The 19,521-nt window shown below is 38.4% G+C and overlaps 1 protein-coding gene and 2 pseudogenes across 1 annotated transcript; all 3 read right to left on the reverse strand.

The window, feature by feature from the left end:
- Positions 1-921: 921 nt before the first annotated feature.
- On the reverse strand, positions 922-3,865 carry LOC103335348 (ABC transporter G family member STR2-like). Its single transcript, XM_008238358.2, has 3 exons — positions 3,383-3,865; positions 2,239-2,984; positions 922-1,921 (listed from the first exon to the last, which is right to left on the reverse strand). Exons 1-3 carry the CDS (start codon positions 3,863-3,865, stop codon positions 922-924), a joined length of 2,229 nt encoding a protein of 742 aa, XP_008236580.2.
- Positions 3,866-13,581: 9,716 nt separating this feature from the next.
- LOC148921002 (L-type lectin-domain containing receptor kinase IX.1 pseudogene) lies at positions 13,582-15,120 on the reverse strand (annotated as a pseudogene).
- Positions 15,121-16,240: 1,120 nt separating this feature from the next.
- Positions 16,241-17,782, reverse strand: LOC148921003 (L-type lectin-domain containing receptor kinase IX.1 pseudogene; annotated as a pseudogene).
- Positions 17,783-19,521: the final 1,739 nt, after the last annotated feature.

Raw genomic sequence — 19,521 nt, forward strand, 5'->3', positions numbered from 1 at the left:
ACTAGGTAATTATAATATCAAACCCCAAAAGAGGGTAATATTATAATATATTACTGTGACTTGAACACCTAACTTCTATATCACAAAGAAGATTAAGTGCTAACTAGATATTAAGAATATATATATATATATATAAAATATTCTCTGTTTCTAATGTCCGTATGTTATTATCGTGCGGATGTCATTGTAAACAAAAGGAAAGCGGGGAGGGATAGCAGAATATATATGATGTCCGCACGATAATAATGTCCGGACATCTGCATAGAACTTCCGTTGAGGGATTCTCAAATACTTTTATTTGAAGGACACCCTTATAGGGTCCATTTTGCATCTAATCCAAACTCAAAACTTGCTCAACCAAAGGGGCAAACTCCTCGTGGGAGGTCTAGAAATTAAAATTTTGAAGGGCTTCTTCCTTGTGACCAACTTTTGCCTGTTTGTTTTGCAGATATTCATTCAAAGATCATCTCCACAAAAAATCATTTGAATCCAATATCATTTGACCACTCAATTAAATTATCGAAATTTAAGTATTTTTTTGAATCATCGTATTCATTGATTTTGTTGGTCTCAGTTAGATGCCTTAATGATTTTCAATTTACATAATGTTTTGCAAGGATGATATCTATGAATGAAAATTTGAAAAATTGATGGTTTGGATTGGATAGTTGAAAAAAATTTCGTAGGAAAAACCAAAAATAAACTGTTTTCAGTTGTTGCTGATCCACATGGTTTCTTAATTGTTAACAAATATGCTACACGCAATATCAATTTCCTGCAGCTATAAACATGATTTGAAAGATTTAAAACAAAAGAAGCTATCAACAGAAATTAAAAGTTCAATTTGACAAACTATAAATTTGAAAAGGAAATTGATCAACATGATGACCACTCTCTTGAATTCCCTCTTCGAGTTTTACTCTACGTCCTTTGGTTCTTGGACGCGAAACGAATGACTAAGTAAAACAAAATCCTATATAGAACAGTCATGCCCAACATTATGAACACCTTCTCCCACTTCTTTGATCCAGAAAGAGTGTGGGGTTTGCCATAATTGATGCGTAGACCTTCCAAGATGTCGAAACCAGTTATGCTGGTGCCATCGGTGTTGTTTCCGAACTTGTCGTTGGTTTGATATTGGTTGATAATAAGCCCTTCGTATGGATATGTCATGGTGGAGACATGGTTCATCCATTTCCAACCTTGGGGGATGTCATGGCTGTTCAAGAAGTAGCCACAGAACAAGAAGAAGAGGGCAGTGAAGGCAATGACTGCCGCGTAGCCCAAGATGTAATTAGGCACAACTGAGCTGACAAACACCACAAATGAATTAGTGGAGAGAAGAGAGACATAGAGAACCACCAAGAAGTATAGGAAGGGTCCTCTAAGCCCCAGAGCAAACCAAACAATGCCTGCATAGACACTTGCTTGCAATGCAAGAAAGGGGAGGTATGTGATTAGGCCTGCAATTGTGTATGAGGAGGCTCTGTAGGCATTGTGGGCAGTCTCGCGGACGAAGATGAAGCGCTCTTGGATGAAGGCAGGTACAGCATCATTGGATGAGAAGAAGAAAAGGCAGACAGTGAAGATGAAGAAACTGAGGCGATTAGTGATGCCTTGACTGCTTTGTGGTGGGTTTTTGAACATGGTGGCCATCAAGAATCCCATGAATGTGAGGACCACTAGTCTTGAGAGGAAGAGCTCTGGCGTGCGCCTGATGTTGATGAAGTTTCGCCTCATTAGGATCCAAGTCTCAGGGAAGAAGGAGTTGGCGAATTTGGGGCCAAGGTGGTGGTATGATTTGGTGTTTGGACCAATATCTGGGGTCAGGTAATCATTTTCATTCACCGTGTAATCACTGCTGTGGGGTGTTGGTGTGCTTGGAAGAATCTCACTTGAATAGTTGTAGCCAGGGGATGCACTGCAAAAGAGTACCATGTCATTTTGTTAAATCATAAGAGCTCTGATACTATATGTTAGATGACCACTCATTTGAGTTATTGAAATTTTAGTACTTTCTGGAAGCACCGTGTTCATTGATTTTGGAGGACACAATTGGATGTCGAAACGGTTTCCGATTTTTCTAATTTTTTGTAAGGATGATCTATGAATGAAGACCTAAAAAATAGATGGTTTGGATTATTGAGAAAAAAATTGTATAGTACCCTAAAAGGCGTCCCTCAATAAAAAGAGACTATATATATATATATAAATCTTTGGATTATGATTATTATTTACCTCATGGGGCTTTGCATCTTTTGGTCTGTGCGTTGCCTTGAAGGGGTAAAGCTGTGCAGTTTTTGCATTACTCCACTATGGGTAGGAGTCCATGACCTTGAATTAGTGTTATAAGGACTTCTCACACTGTGATCAAAATCATTGGCTATATGTGTGCTGGTTTGTAAAGGCAAGCGCTTTCCAGACCTTCCTTTGTCCTCATGGCCTTCACCATGACGCCCATGCCCACCATGGCGCGGTGGTGTGGGGGTTGGGAGAATAGTCGCAAATGAGACGTCCCCGTCAACTAAGAGAGGGGGTTTTATACCAGTACGTGCAAATTCGGCTAGTGCCTCGACCCCAAGTTCAGACTGATCATATTGCTGAATCACATCAATGAGGTACTCAATAGGACTCTCTTCCTTGTGTACTTTGCGCCCCATTCGACCAAGGTGGATGGCCACATCTTTTGGTGATCCTTGGTACATGAGCTGCCCTCGAGCTAGGATGATCAGATGGTCCAGAAGCAATTGAATTCTGGATGAGGGTTGGTGAATGGTGAGGATCACAGTGCTTCCAGAACGTGCAATGTGGTGTACCTTTTCAATGACACTATGAGCACTGGTGGAGTCTAGGCCGGAAGTTGGTTCGTCAAGGAAGAGGAGTGATGGTCCATGGATGATGTCCACACCAATCGAAACTCTGCGACGCTCTCCACCGGACACTCCTCGGGTTCCCTCATCACCTATGAAGGTGTTTCGAGCAGACTGCAAAAAACAGAATGAAAAAAAATAATATATCATATGTATTACTTTAGTAGATGAAAGTGGTCATTTGAAGGTAAAGAACTACATTCAAATTACATATGCTAAAAAATAATATGTAGAATTAAGGAAGAACTCTTAATCATGTTGATTCTTGACTGAACGGTATGTATGGCAAAAACACTTCACTTTGTAACATATATACAACAGTCTCACATAATGTTACACCGTTAGATTGCCAATTCGAACTATTAATATTCAAGCGGATTCTTGTTAAAATATGCCATCTAGATTGACATATAACAAGCCGGCAACAAAACATTACTAATATACATAGTTCATACAAATATATCCACATATATAGAACCAATATATACATGGATAGAATATAAATCACTTACAGATAATCCAAGCTGTTGAATCAGCTTTTCGACTCCCTGCTTTTTATCAGTAACTGAAACTGGACCCAACCTCAAATCAGCAGCAAACATGAAAGTCTCATAAACTGTAAGAGCTGGAAACAGCCTATCATCCTGCATAATATAAGCCGAGGTCCTTTTAATCAAGCTTGGGTTCATTTCCTTGCCATCCATGGACACTTTGCCCTGAAGACTCCCACTTGCTATTCTCCCTGCCAATCCATCCAAGAAGGTAGACTTCCCAGCTCCACTAGGACCCATCACAGCTGTGATGCACCCTTTTGGTGCAAACCCTGTGATCTGGTGCAATAAGTCCACCTCATGCTTGAACCATTTCCCCTCCTCATTCTTGCTTTTCTTTGTCACGGTATACGTAAGGGCGGAAAATTCAAGCCCCCCTGTGAAATTCGCCGGCTTCCCTATGTCAATCACCGTGTCACGCCTACGATCATCGCTACGAGCCATACCAAAATATTAAAGTAACTAGTGATATGGGATGTTTGTCCCCGAAGTTGATGTGCGCATATAGAGGGAAAGGTTGGGGTACTTAAAAGTTTTTCCTTTTTTGTTTTCTTTTTATTCTGTTAGGGGTCTCCCAAGTTCAGGGTGATGAACAGAGGGGGAATTAAAAGAGGCAACTTGAACATAAAAGGCTCCTACAGCTGGTGTATGGCATATTAAGGAGTGAATTCCAAGGTTATGAGGAGGCTGTCCTCTTTGATAAATCCGTTTTTACTCAGTTTCAATCGAAAAGTTGGAAGAAAATGCATTCCTTGCTTTTCATCGTTTGGTTTTGGCATTAGTGTTTGTAAAGTAATGCAAGTGTATGACAAAATTGTGCTTTGGTATTTTGTCGATGTGTATTTTAGAAGAGACTGTATTGTATGGTTAAATTCTCAAAGAAAACCAAACCATCTTCTTCCCAGCCTGCCGAATTAGAAATGATTTGAGAAGCAAGGGTCAAGGTGGCCATATTTTCCACATTTCTTTGGGCCGTACATATCAAAACACTTGAGAATTTTTACGGCTGTTCCAAATGTTTTTCAACTTTTACACCTACAGTTAATACTCATATGGCATGTTTACTAATTGTAATCGAAATCAAAATAAGGAGTTGGATTCTGATTACGGATTAATCCTGCGTTTACTTCATATCAAGGAAAGAAGATGTAAGTGATGTCCACACAAAATCAGGAATTCAACTCTTGATTTTGGAGGAATTGGACTCTTCGTTGAGATGCGGTATTATGATTCCATGAGAACCATCCCATCAGGAATTCATATTTTTCTACCCATTGTATCCTCACCTATCTTGATTCCAGATAGTTTAGTAAACAACTTCAATAAAATCCAGATTATGACTCCTCCTCCCCAAATTACGAATTAATAAACATGCCAATAATGTTGTGAATATGCCCAGAAGCTCTTACTATTTGTCATATCTATAAAGAAAAAGAAAATGATAACATTACCTTGAAAGAGATGTATTGTATTGTTAAAATACAAAGAAATAGCAACATTTGATTTGATTTTTTTTTAATGCTTGAGGGCTTTTGAATATTACTCGAGAGAGATTCGAGCAACTACTTGAGAGGGTTCGAGTACCACTTCAGGGTCGATGCATTTTTCAAAGCAACTTGAGTGGTTCTATTTCTAAATTATGAAGAGAAAAAAAAGAATTAATGGTCTTCCTTTTTTGTCAAAATGATAAGATATTTAGAGCATCCACAATCACACTCCTTATTTCTTAGCTAAAAACACAAAAAACCTATTATAGGAGCTCTCTAAAAAATTCTAACTTCAACTATACTCCCTAATTTGGAGAGTCATAAATGTTTTACTTCTTTTTATCATAAATACTTCTTTTTAAATTTAATTCTTGATTTGCAATAAAATATTCATATTCAAATACTAAATATTCCAAAATAATAAACTACAATGATATTGTAAGTTTATTTGTTGTTCAATTTTGATTGGAGGTGGGTTTGTTCATCAATTCCTCTCCAAATTTTAGCTAAGGAGGTTGGTTTAAGGAACCCATTGTGCATGCTCTTACACAACTTTGTTTACAACAAGATAATTCAAACATAGATATGCCCACTACAATGGGAATGGATTAGCCACAACTAGGTTTCAAACTCACCAAAAATATGTATCCAATTCACTGCAAATACATATGGTTCGGGAGTTTCATTAAAACACCCAAAATGGAGGCTGAAATTATAAAAAAACTCAACATCCAAAACACTTTATAAACACACCCAAAACTCATCGTTACACACATTCAAAACTCATTTATAAACACACCCAAAAAATATACAATTGTTGATTTTGGGGTTGATTTTGGGTGTGTTTCTATGTTTAAATAGTGTTTGTGTTTTTTTATAAATACATGTCTATGATTGAGTTTATTTATAAATTTGTATAAAAGTATTTATTGTGTCAAAGAGTGTCCATATTTCCAAATTTTCCATTTTCCAATACACTATAGATTTTTATATTTTTCCTTTTAAGATTTATAGCTCCTCAAATAATTCTCTCACCCCAAAAAAAAAAAAACCAAAAAAACTCCTCAAATAATACTCAGAGCCTGCTCAAACAGTCAAAATGTCCAAGATTTTTTTATTATTAATTCTTCAGAATATCCCTTTTGAGTAGGGGAAAACGTCCGGAAGAAAAGTATACCTTAGGAGAGGCCTTGTTAAATTCTTGTTGGGCCATCTACACAAAGAGAATGGGGGAAGGGGTGCAAATTATATCAAGCAGACAATGGGCTTGTTAACAAAACCTTAGAAAAGTGGTGAGTTATATGCATTGGGCTTGGGTTGAATGGGAAGATTTGGCAAATTTTCCGGGAGACCTGTCAAGCATAAAAATCTTTAAATGGGTAGATTTGGCAAATTTTCCATTCTCAGAAGGGTTTTACTTTAGTAATGGCTAAAGGCATGCTCAAGTCAAGCATATTCTTTAGTCTTTATTTCCAGGACTTGAGTTATGGATTTGTTATGTTAGGAAAGATGGCGAAAAATCAAAGAGCTAATAAATAAATATGGCACTCACAGAATATGACTTCTTCCAGCCTTGTGTAAATAAAATGGGCAAAATTAACACTCTATCTTTCACTAAGAAAAATAATTGGAATACAATAATAATCTCACAAAACACCGGTGGCTAAACTCTCTCTTTGTTTTTTGTTTTTCTCAAGAGGATTTTCTCTCTCATACAAGTGAGGCTTTCTTATCTCTCAAAATTGTCTAAGTTTTGGTTTTCTAAGGGATGCATTGAATTGAAAGAAGGCAACTGCTTTTATAGCCAACGTTCCTAACTAATTGGTGGCTATGCATGAGGGAGAGTTTTTCTCATTTTCTCTTCCATTCGTTTTCTTCAAATTTTCCCATCTTTTCTTTAATTTTATTTTAATATTTATTTTCCTTCTTTTTCTCTCCTCCACTAACGAGGGAAACCCATCAATCCCCCCCTCCCGACTTAGGCAGAGGGCTCTAGCAGTCCAACTGCTCTTCTGCAAAATTTGTACTTGTCCTTAGGTAAGGACTTGGTCATCATATCTGAACTATTGTCATCAGTATGGAATTTTCTCAAGCTGTAATTGCTTAGACTCCAACACATCACATATCCAGTGATATCGCACATCAATGTGCTTCAACCTCGAGTGAAAACTTGGATTCTTACTCAAGTGGATCGCACTCTGACTATCACAATGCAAAATGTATTTATGCTGCTCTTGCCTTAATTCTTATAGGAATCGCTTCATCCAGAGCATTTCTTTGCACACTTCAGTAGTTGCAATAAACTCTGCCTTTGTAGTTGATAGAGCAACATATTTCTGTAACTTTAATTGCCACGAAACTGTTCATCCTGAAAATGTAATTAGGTATCCTGAAGTAGATTTTCTGGAATCAAGATCTCCTGCCATGTCTGCATCTGTGTAGCCAATCAATGCAGGTTTTCCACCTCCAAAGTACAAACTTATTTTGGAAGTACCCCTAAGATATCTAAGAATCCACTTCATAGCATTCCAATATTCTCTACCTGGTTTAGATAGGAATCTGCTTACAACGCCAATTGCATGCGTTATGTCTTGCCTCGTGCAAATCATTACATACATCAGGCAACCAACAGCTGAGGAATATGGCACCATAGCCATGTTTTCTTTTTCTTTCTCACATGTAGGACTCTGCTTTGAACTAAGCTTGAAGTGACTAGGAAATAATGTAGAAACTGGTTTTGCTTTATCCATGTTAAACCACTTTAGTACCTTCTTGATATAACTTTTTAGTGATAACCTCAACTTCCGATTTTTTATATCACGGGATATACTCATACCAGGATTCGTTTTGCGGGTCCTAAGTCTTTCATAGTAAAAGACTTGCTCAACTCTTTCTTCAGCTTTCTAATCTTGTCATTGTTTTGTCTTACGATCAACATGTCATCGACATAGAGAAGAAGTATGATGAATTCACCATCATCAAATCTTTTCACACATACACAATGGTCTGAAGTAGTCCTCTGATATCTATGTTCAATCATGAAGGAATCGAACTTCTTGTACCATTGTTGAGGTGCCTGCTTGAGTCCACATAAGCTCTTCTTCAGCCGACATACCAAATCTTCTTTTCCTTTGACTTTGAATCCTTCTGGCTACTCCATTTAGATTTCTTCTTCAAGATCTCCGTGAAGGAAAGCTGTCTTCACATCTAGCTGTTTGATCTCGAGATTCAGGCTTGCAACCAAACCGAGTATAACCCGTATGGATGACGTCTTCACTACAGGTGAGAAAATCTCTTCAAAGTCAATTCCTTTCTTCTGACTGAAACCTTTCACAACTAGCCTTGCCTTAAACCTGGGCTTAGAGTTGCTTTCTTCAGTCTTCAGTCGATACACCCATTTGTTCTTGAGTGCTCTTCTACCTTTTGGTAGGTTTACCAGATCATATGTGTGGTTCTCATGCAGAGATTGCATATCTTCATGCATAGCTTTCAACCACTCATCTTGTTGATCATGAGTCAATGCTTCTTTATGATAAGTTCATAATTTCATACATTCGCATGCCTTCTTTATTTAGTGACTTTGCTTAGTTTCTCTTTATTTTGAGTCACTTACCTCTTTTTGTTTGTTTTATAGGTTAAGACAACAAAAGATCACAATTGATGCAATCCATACTTGTTAAGGGCTGATTGGGATAAGAGGAATATGAGCTTAAAGACAAACCCAATTTGGGCCACACTCCTTGTCAGTTCAGTTTTGTAGGTCATCTTGCGGGCCTCATTTCAGCAAATTACGCAGGTTGGATGAGGGGACAACCTTGATAGAAGTTGTTCCAATGGGTGTATTATAACATATCCAAATTTCAGTATAATTGGATAAATCTGGAGCCCTCAGCATGTCAAAGACTCAACCAAGTTCACAGAAAAGTCATGTTGGCTGCCATCACATCATATGTGGCTACATCTCTAGAGTCATGTGCTACACATTAGAGCAGCCACATATGGGAGACAAATCAGATTAGGAACTCAGAAAGATGAACAAAAGTCAACCAAAGCATGTATTGTGCAGCTGGAGCAGTTAGCATGTATGGGCAGCTAGAGCAGTTAGCATGTATGGGCAGCTGGAGCAGTTGGCATTTATTGGGAAGTTGAGATAGTTGGGAGCAGCTAAGAGAGGTGTGCTTCACCAGCCAAAAGGGAGGACGAAATTTCACTCTATAAATAGAGAGCTACACACTTATTCAAGGGAGATAGAGACAGACATTCATTTCATCCATTACTCATACACACATTTAGATTCCATTCTCCACCACAAAGAGAGAAGAGAGCTAGTTGCAAAGGAGGGAGAGCTTGGAGCTGTCCTGGGAATTCCTTGCTGCCATCATCTAGTTCTTCTCCTCTCTTTATCCTATCTATATATATATCTTATTTTCTGTATTCATAGTTATGTCTAACTAATCCATTTAGTTAGGGCTTAGGATGAAGCCCTAGTCATGAATATTCAAAGTTATGGATGGTTTTATAGTTAATTGATTTCCTTGCTTTCATTATCAAGTTCTTAATCTCCAGTTTATTATGTGCTTGATGTATGTTTTCTTGGAGTAGCTAACTATGATTTTATGCATCTAGCACAAGTTGGGAAGGGGTTTAGATTCACCAATTCTACTATCCTTTCACAAGCAACACATGAATGACCTAAGAATCATTCAAGGGGTTAATAACCATAGGTTGACTAGGACAGATACCATGTTCTAGGACTTGTGTGATTATCATATTCTCAAGGAGCTTAATGACTCTCGTATTCTTTATTCTAAGTAGATACCATGCTTAGGTTGCATATTAGAGATCACGTGTTGTGTAGATACCATGCATAATCACATGCCTTAGGAGAATCATGCATCCTGCAACTAGATACCATAGGCTTGTATGCAATATTCTATTGTTGATGAAGCTTGAGTCAATTTCTATCCATTCCTCACTTGGATAGGAAGACTAGTGGTAGATTCCACGACTCTAACACCTCTCAATCATTGTTTCACAACTTGTTGATTGCTGGCAGTGGTTACTTTCCAACACTTTCTTTTCACTTTCATGTCATCATTTCAACAACAAAACCCTCCATTTCGAATGCGTGTGTGGTGCTAGGATTCTATCCTTGACCCTGAGTAATTAGCAAGAGGCATTGTTGAATTCGACTTTGCCTTTAGTTAGTTAGTCAGTTTCTTTGTTTTCTGTTTTTTAGCATTCTAAGTAATTTAACTTGGAACCAAGTTACCATTCTCTGTGGGATCGACCTCGTAATTACATAAGCTATACTATGAACAATTCGTGCACTTGCGAGAATTAAAGTTGCTATTTTTAATAACTCATTTTAGTTGTTAGGAATGATCTCAACCCTTTATAGCATTCTGGTTCTCCCCTGTCTGTTAGGAGAACGTAATCATCTAGAGAATACCTACTCGGAGGTCTCCGTACCCTGTTCGATCTTCTTGGTTGGAATTCGGCCGCTGGCTCTTCATGGGCTTGTGCTTCTAGCTCCTCATCAGCTACATCATCTACTATATCATCAGTTGTATGATCATCACTCATGTCATCATCAACTGGTTCATTTATAATAGAATCACTAACTGGATCATCATTATCCTTGGATTCATCTCGCCTATCATTGTGCTCTAATGGAGGAGGAACTGGATCCAAGTTAGCTGGATATTCTCTAGGATTATCAGGTTTATCACCTCTTCGAATGTTTTCAATGTTCTGATCTTCAAAGAAGACAACATCTCTACTTCTAATAATCTTTCTAACTACAGGATCTCATAACCTATAACTGAATTCTTCATTCCCATATCCCACAAAGATACATTCTTTCAACTTCGCGTCGATCTTGGATCTCTTGTCTTTAGGAATATGAACAAAAGCTCTACAACCAAAAACTTTCAAATGATTGTAGGAAACGTCTTTTCCCGACCAGAACTTGTTCGGGACATCACCATTCAAAGGTGTTGAAGGAGAAAGGTTGATTAGATCAATCGCAGTCATCAGGGCTTCACCCCCAAAACTCTTGGGCAGCTTGGCATGAGATAACATTGTTCTTATTATTTCAACAATTGTTCTGTTCATTCTCTAAACTATGCCATTATGCTGACGAGTATTCGGAACAGATCGTTCATGCATGATTCCATTACTTCTACAGTAATTTCTAAATGCCCCCATATATTCTCCTTCGTTATCGGTGCGAATACATTTCTAGCTTCAACCAGTCTCTTGTTCAACGCTAGCATGAAACTACTTGAAAACTTCATATACTTGATCTTTTGTTCTAAGTGCATAAGCCCATACCTTCCTAGAATGATCGTCAATGAAGGTGACAAAATATCTTACACCACCAAGAGTACTAGTGGTCATAGGACCACAAACATCAAAGTACACAACATCCAATACATTGGGTTTTCTTTGTGCATGACTATGTTGAAACGAAGCTACCAAGCAATGTGTGCATGATTTTAGCTTTCTTTTGGCTAGAATTTGCAGCCCTTTCTCGCTCATGTGACCGAGCCATTTATGTCATAGCTCGATCGAGTCTTCTGCAAGAGCATTTACGTACCCATTACTGACTTTTGCATGTGTCATGTATAGGGTGTTCTCCTTCTTTTCTCGTGCTAGGACAAGAGAGTTCTTGCTGAGCTTTCCATTTCCTTTCAGCAAAGATATTGGTGTATCCTTCATCGTCAAGTAATCCAATGAAGATTAGATTGAGATGCATGTCTGGAACATGTTTGACATCCTTGAGGACCAAGTGACAGCTTGTGTTGGTTTCAAGGGAAATATCTCATCTTCCGACGATCTTGGACAATTTGTCATTTCCCATCCTCACATTACCAAAATCTCTATTGGTGTAAGATGTAAAGAAGTCCCTCCATGAGGTGACATGAAATGATGTACCAGAATCCACTATCCAGCATGTATCTTGAGAGGAAAAATTAACGAAGTCATCACCACATAGAATAATTACCTTCTTTCCACCAGAGGTAGTTGTGGTCGTGTGCCTAGCATAACTCTTTTCTTTACCTTTATCTTGCACTCGTTTACACAACTTGCACTCTCTCTTCATGTGGCCTATCCCGCCATAATGGTAACATTCTAGGTCCTTACTTGTCTTGGACCTTCCTCTCGAGCCATCTCTTGACCTGCCCTTTGACTTGTCTCGCCTATGGAATTTTCTATTGTTAGTTCTTCCACAATACTCTGAGACGAGGGCTTCTGACTTGGCTACTACACCTTGTTCTTTCCTTCTTGCTTCTTCATTGAACATGCTATCTTTAACTATGTCCAATGTAAGAACACCTTGAGGAGCTGAATTGCTTAAGGATACTACTAGTGTATCCCAGCTATCAGGCAAAGAGCTGAGTAACACTAGTGCTTGTAACTCATCATCAAGCATCATCCTCATATTCGTCAACAGGTTGATCAAACCTTGGAAGTAATTGAGATGCTCGGTAACACTTCGACCATCTCTGTACTTAAAGTTTACCAACCGTCAGATAACCGATACTTTATTTTGAGCGGTCTTTCGCTCATACATGGACGACAATTTTGTCCATAATTTGTATGCATCCGTCTCTTGTGCCACATGGTGAAACACACTTTGATCCCCAGCAATTGAAGGGGCTCATACAAATCCTTGCAGTAAAGGATGTCCTCCATTCTTGGCTTCCAAATGGACTAATTGGATGCAGTTAATTTTAACAATGTTGCTGATGATGATGACGATGACTCCTCCATCTTAAATTACACAAGAATATAATTTTTAAGCCGAAGCTCTGATACCACTTGTTGGGAAAGATGGCGAAAAATCAAAGAGCCAATACATAAATATGGCACTCCCAGGATATGACTTCTCTCAGCCTTGTGTAAATAAAATGTCCAAAATTAACACTCTATTTTTCACTAAGAAAAATAATAGGAATACAATAATAATCTCACCAAACATCGGTGGCTAAACTCTCTCTTGGTTTTTTTTCTCAAGAGGATTTTCTCTCTCACACAAGTGAGGCTTTCTTATCTCTCAAAACTATCTAAGTTTTGGTTTTCTAAGGGATGCATTGAACTGAAAGAAGGAAACTGCTTTTATAGCCAACATTCCTAACTAATTGGTGGCTATGTATGAGGGAGAGTTTTTCTCGTTTTCTCTTCCATTCGTTTTCTTCAAATTTTCCCATCCTTTCTTTTATTTTATTTTAATATTTATTTTCCTTCTTTTTCTCTCCTCCACTAACGAGGGAAACCCATCATGTTACTGGTTCACCACATCAACATGTACATGGGGTGTTTCGTTCCACTTAAAGAACACCACATGTCCATTTTTTTTAAACTTTTCCCTTCTCTCCAAACATGTCCTTCATTCTCCCGAAAAAAAAACCATGTCCTTCAAGATTTATTCTTTGAATCTTATTTGAGTTTTGTTATTTACAGCAAACATCCCAAAACAGATAGATACATGAAGATCACATAACTAGTTTCACAGTAAATCCAGACAGTATGTTTTGATACATATAAACAATCATGTATCTCATATATATAAAAAATAAAATAAAAAAACAAAAAAAAACATACAAAGATAAACTGTATACAAATTTTACTCACTGAACATGATCTTTCATACAACGTTCAACGAAATCAATGGCCCTCTTGAAGGTTTGCAGTACTTATATCTTCGCCAGAGCTGACTGATGGTGGTGTAGGAACATGATACTCTGGAATAGGCATCTTTGTTGAAAGACTTGGGAATGCTGCCTCAAAGTTAAAGAGTTTGAATTGCTTGCCTTATGGAAGGCCTCAGATTTTGATCATGGTGAGCACACCACAATCCAACAATCATCAAACACTCTACTTGTTTCTCATCATGCTCTAAATCTAGCTTCTCATCCACAACCAAGACAAGCATTCATTGTCCATAAAGATCCCAAACCCACTCTACCAATCCCAAATTAGAGTCATTTCCAATAAAGTCCGTTGCCTTTTTTCCAGTAGCAATTTCTAAGGCAACAACCCCAAAGCTATAAACATCTGACACTTTACTGGTTTTGCCTGTGATAATATACTATGGGGCCAAGTAACCAACTGTTTCAACCAATCCAATTGTTTGAGGACCTAGCTCATTGTCTCTTAGTCGCGCTAACCCGAAGTCACAAGCTTGACATTGAAGCTAGAATCTAGCATGACATTATTCCTTAATTTAACATCCCTGTGCACAACACACATTGCTCCCACTCTTCATGAAGATAAAGCAAAGCATAAGCTAACCCTAGAGATATCTTGTATCTCATAGCCCATGACAGTACAGCAGGCCTTTTCCCAGAAAGATGAGAATCAAGGCTACCAACTGACCTTCATCATGGCACTATCCTATGAGTTGCACTAATTTCGGTGTCATAAGAGGCATAGGGAACAACGTTTGTGTCAACAATGAACTTGAAATGGGTTGTGAAGTCAGTGAGCTTCCCAGTATTATAGTCCTAAAGTGGCACTCTCTCAGCATAGATGGCCCATCCAACTCTGCATGAATCATCGATTTTGTTGACCAATTCAATTTTTCTAGCAGAAGCTACTGCCTCTCCCTGGTAGAGTATGGTGGTGTCATTTGAATCGAAATGGGGAATTTTGAAATAAATTGAATTAGATAATGGAAGAACAAAGCAGTAAAAGAGGATGCTGATAGGTAGAGATGGTACGGCCATGTGAAGGAGATAGAGATAGAGAGCAGAGCAGTTAAATGGAGGCCAAATTCTTGGTAACTTACATTATGAATTTGTTAGCCCAACAATTGCTTATAATTTGGTGATAATCCAGGTTTTCAACCACCGGCATTAATTTATGCATGGAGTAATAGTTCCATTGAAAAGGAGTTGATAGAGCTTGTCAATCCCTGAATATGATTAAATATTTGCTTGTTTCAAGTTCCAAATGACCCTTCATATACATTTATGGTCCAAAGTGCTGCATTACAATGAGCATGTCGCCAGGTTGAAACTTAATTCAATGGTTTAGGTAAGATTCATATATTGTTAGTGGAGGGAGACGTGCCAAAGCAATATATATGAAGAATTCATATCATTGGCCTGCTTCAAAGTGTATAAACAGATAAATTATCTATTTTTTATGAAGCTAACCTTTAGCTCCAATAGGAGGCGAGCAACTAAAGTGAAGTTGTGCCATTATTGGCTAACAGATGATACCATTATCGAGGATTGTTTTTCTGCTATTTTGCTGGTGTTGATATTTTAGCAATGAGAAATGGGATGCGATCAACTTGCTGTTTATGTTATGGTTTCATATAGTTGAGCTGTTTTTTTTTAATTAGTATTATCTTATATAAGGGATATTAGTTGAGGGAGGAATCGAACCTAGAACCTCAGGTGCAGATGTAACTGCTCTTAACCAAGATGGTTGAGTTGTTATGTGAAAATTATTATCACATAGCCATATCAGCAGATTCAGCACCTAGCATTTTTAATCAAGAAAGGTACAAGAGCTGTATAATCAAACCACAAAAAAGAGAGGTACAAGAGCTGTATAATCAAACCACAAAAAAAAGAGGTACAAGAGCAGTATAATAAGGCCCAAAAAGTCTAATGAAAACCATTTGTATCCACTAAGGAAAGAAAAAATTTGTCGATACTACTAATTGATACATAACTTTTGGAATACAAAAGAACCACAAGATAGTCTTCTCGAACACGTTTCCCATGAGGGGCTCTACAAAGCAACTTTGTTGTCAATGTTGAGAGTGAGATCGATGTGTTCTTGTTGGAAAATGTGTCTAGGTGTGATGGGTTTTCATGGAGGAGACAGTCATAGGGACGGAAGGTGGTGGTGCGTGGGATGATAAGGCATCGGCACTAGGTTCCTTCATCTTAAGTTCAGTTCAGTTTATGTTTTAGATTAGGTAGTAGTAGATCCAGCCATTATTATCAAAGCTATTGGACATCAATGGTAACGGACTTAGAAGGCAAAAGTTGATTTTCAATGAAAATTAATAGTGAAAAGAACATATAGAAAAAAGGGATGTCTACATTTTCTGATAGAATAGTGGGGGTGAAATGAAATTTTATTGCGGCATAATATGAGTTTGCTTGCATTATGTGCAGATAAACATTCATGCCACATAGTTTCCCTTATTTCTTTGCAATAGAATAGATCATTATACAAGGAAAAAAAAAAGAACTACTTTTTGAGTAATTTCCAAGCTATTTATAGATGCAACCAATCATGTCTCGTGGAAAACACTAAGAATGACTTTATATACAAAGTTACAAACTGAGGTTGTGTGCAAAGCTCATCGACCTTCTTGAGTGCTTATGGTTATTAATGGATCACCGGACCTAAATGGTGGTGTAGGTACATCATACACTGGAACATGCATCTTTGAGGGAAGATTTGGCAATGCTACCTCAAAGTTCAGAATTTGATTTGCTTGCCTTATCGATGACCTTAAACTTTTATCAGGGTGAGCACGCCACAGTCCCCTAATCATTAAACACTTTACTTGTTTCTCTTCATACTCTAAATGCAGCCTCACATCCACTACTAAGAGAAGCTTTCCTTTTCCATAAAGGTCCCAAACCCACTCTATCAGCCCCATTTTGAAATCCTTTTCCATATGATCCATTGACCTTTTTCCAGTAGCTATTTCTAAGGTGACCACACCAAAGCTATAAACATCAAACTCTTTACTAGCTTTACCTGTGTTTATATACTCTGGAGCCAAGTAACCAATTGTTCCAACCAATCCAATTGTTTGAGGACCAAGCTCATGGTCCATTAGCCACACTAACCTGAAGTCACCAAGCTTGACATTGAAGCTAGAATCTAGCATGACACTGCTTGATTTTACATCCATATGCACCACACATTGCTCCCACCCTTCATGAAGATAAAGCAATGCAGAGGCCATCCTCAAGATATTTTGTATCTCACAGCCTAAGATAATAAAGCAGACCTCTTTCCAAATAGGGGAATATCAAGGCCACCATTTGGCATGAACTCATAGACAAGAAGGAACTGACCTCCGTCATGGCACCATCCTATGAGTTGCACTAGATTTCGGTGTCTCAAGCTACTAATAACCTTCATCTCTGTTATGTACTCTTTTCTTCCCTGCCTAGACTCGCTTAAAATTTTCTTCACCATGACTGCTATGTCTAAATCGGTTAGGTAGCCTTTGTAAACAGCACCGAATCCTCCGCTCAACTTCCTCTCATTAGAGAAATTGTTAGTGGTTGTAACAAGATCGTTATAAGAGAACCTTCTTGGTCCTACTCCTCTTTCAAGGTCTTCGTTGATTGATGTTAAGTTCACTGTCTCTAGTGTTTCCCTCTGCTTTTGCTTCCACTTCCACCTCCTCAATTAATGCTATAAACACCCAAGCTATCAGAACACCCCTAGAAACTATTAAACCCACTACTAATGTTTTCTTCTTTGCATTATTTCCACTACTTTCTTTTCTTTCCAAAGTTGAATTGAATTCCTTCGAAAAAATGGTATCACGCTCTCCATTTTTACCAATACCAGTGGAAAATCCAATTGTGACCCACTCAGGCAGAATTTCTTTTAGATCAATCTGGTGAAAGAGAGTGGTGCTTTCGTTATGATTCGAGGTAGCTTGGTAGCTCCAATGGACACTTAAATTTTTAGTTGTTGCATTGTAGGCAATCCATACATCAGTAATGTCTCCACTGTGTATGCTAGCATACCAAACGGTGGTGACAACATAATAAATTGAGTTATTAATCCCGACATGCTCATAGTCGGGATCCTATTCAGGGTTTACGTACGAATCAAACTCAACAAATAACAATTTGGTTTCCAGAGAAGTCATTGGTTGTGGTGTTGAATAGGCCTAGAAAGCCACCAACTGAGTTTGGTAGGATTTAAAATCTAATAGGAGCAAGAAAGAACACAATCCCATGGCCGAAAGGGTTTTCACCTGTTGTGATGAATGAGAAATGTGTGCTGAAGTCTGTGAGCCTTCCAGATCAGAGTCCCAGATAGGCACTCTCTTAGCATAAGTGGCCCAGCCAACACGGCATAGGTAAGTACGCATGTTGATCAGTTCAACTACGCCAACTGAAGCCACTGCATCTCCCTGATAGACTATGTTGTCTACACTCGATTTGAAGTGGTGTATTTGGAAATTAATCGAACAAGCATAAGGAAAAAGCAAAAGGAAAATGACGCTATTGATAGGTACAGATGATAGGTTGTTGAAAAAGATGGCAATGGCCTGGAGAATAGACTGAGACAAAGAAGGAAACAAAGAGAAAAAAGATAGAGAAGGAAACGGAGACAAAGAGACACAGGAGGAGATGTTGGAGACCAATTGCTTGGAAGCTTACATGATTGTAAGGCAACAATTTCCAGAGAAAAAATTGGTGCAGCTTTAGTGCAAATTGTCAACTCTTAAAATGCATATGCAATTCAGAATTATGGTACTTGTGGGAACCGAATTAAATCAGAACCCTAGGTCAAATAATTCCTTCTATTTTGGGATTATTTGACAGAATTAGGAATTATTCAACCTAATTGGGAGTTACTCAATTTAATTGGGATTATCCAATTAAATAGAATGTTACCTAATTAGGTTGAGAATTGATTTGATTCCTACCACAATTCCTAATTAAATGAGGAGTTACCTAATTAAATTAGGAATTGATTTGATACCTTCCATAATTAGATATTTGATTTACTAATAAATCAAATCCCTAATTAATCAAATCAATTCCAAATCGGGGAGGAATAATTCCTTTCCATCTACGGAATTATTCCTCTGAAACCCTAGCCTCCGAGACCACTATAAATACTTGGCTACACACAAGGGTCAAGGTACGTCTAAATTCATACTAAAACTCTGCATAAATCATTTCTCCAAAACCCTAGCCATCATATTCTTTCTCTCTTTTACACAAGGCTCCAGCCACCCTGTTTTCCTTGAAACACCCAACCTAACTTAGGCATCGGAGAGCCTTTGGTCCAACACCCACTGGGTGTGGTCCTTTACTCCGATATGTTTTGCTGGGAGAAAGGAAAGCAGAGAAGACGAATGAATCTTTGGCGAATATTCTAATGGGACGGAAACCACTCCTACAAAGTGGTGCTTTTCATTGAAAGCGCAAAATAATACTCAAAGCGTGCTCCAAATCCATTTTACACTTTTTTTTTTTTCAAACAACCATGGTTGATACAAGACGTTCGAAGAGTAACACCACCACGACAGGCCCGTCTCATGGTTTCGTGGTGTAAACCTCAATGCAACCGCATGGAATCGTGGCTACCAACACCTTGCAGCCGTCTCTTAGCGCTCTGCAACCACCTTCAACTGCTGGAATTACTGAAAAGCTGCCACATGACCTTGTGATTTCCACCGCCTTGCAACCGCAAGCGCCGATTGCCGAGCTCGCTCTGCTCGCCATCCTGCCGGAGTTGCTCGCCTCGCTATCCGCCTTGAGCACAGCGGCAACCACACCACTCGGCTACCAAGATCGCTGCACAACCCCATGGCTACTTCGATGCCGTCCCGCTTGGAGCAGATCTATTCTCTCCCTCCTCTGCAATCATACT

The sequence above is a fragment of the Prunus mume genome, linkage group LG1 (assembly GCF_029339155.1).
Source record: "Prunus mume cultivar Tortuosa linkage group LG1, ASM2933915v1, whole genome shotgun sequence".
Classification (NCBI taxonomy): domain Eukaryota; kingdom Viridiplantae; phylum Streptophyta; class Magnoliopsida; order Rosales; family Rosaceae; genus Prunus; species Prunus mume.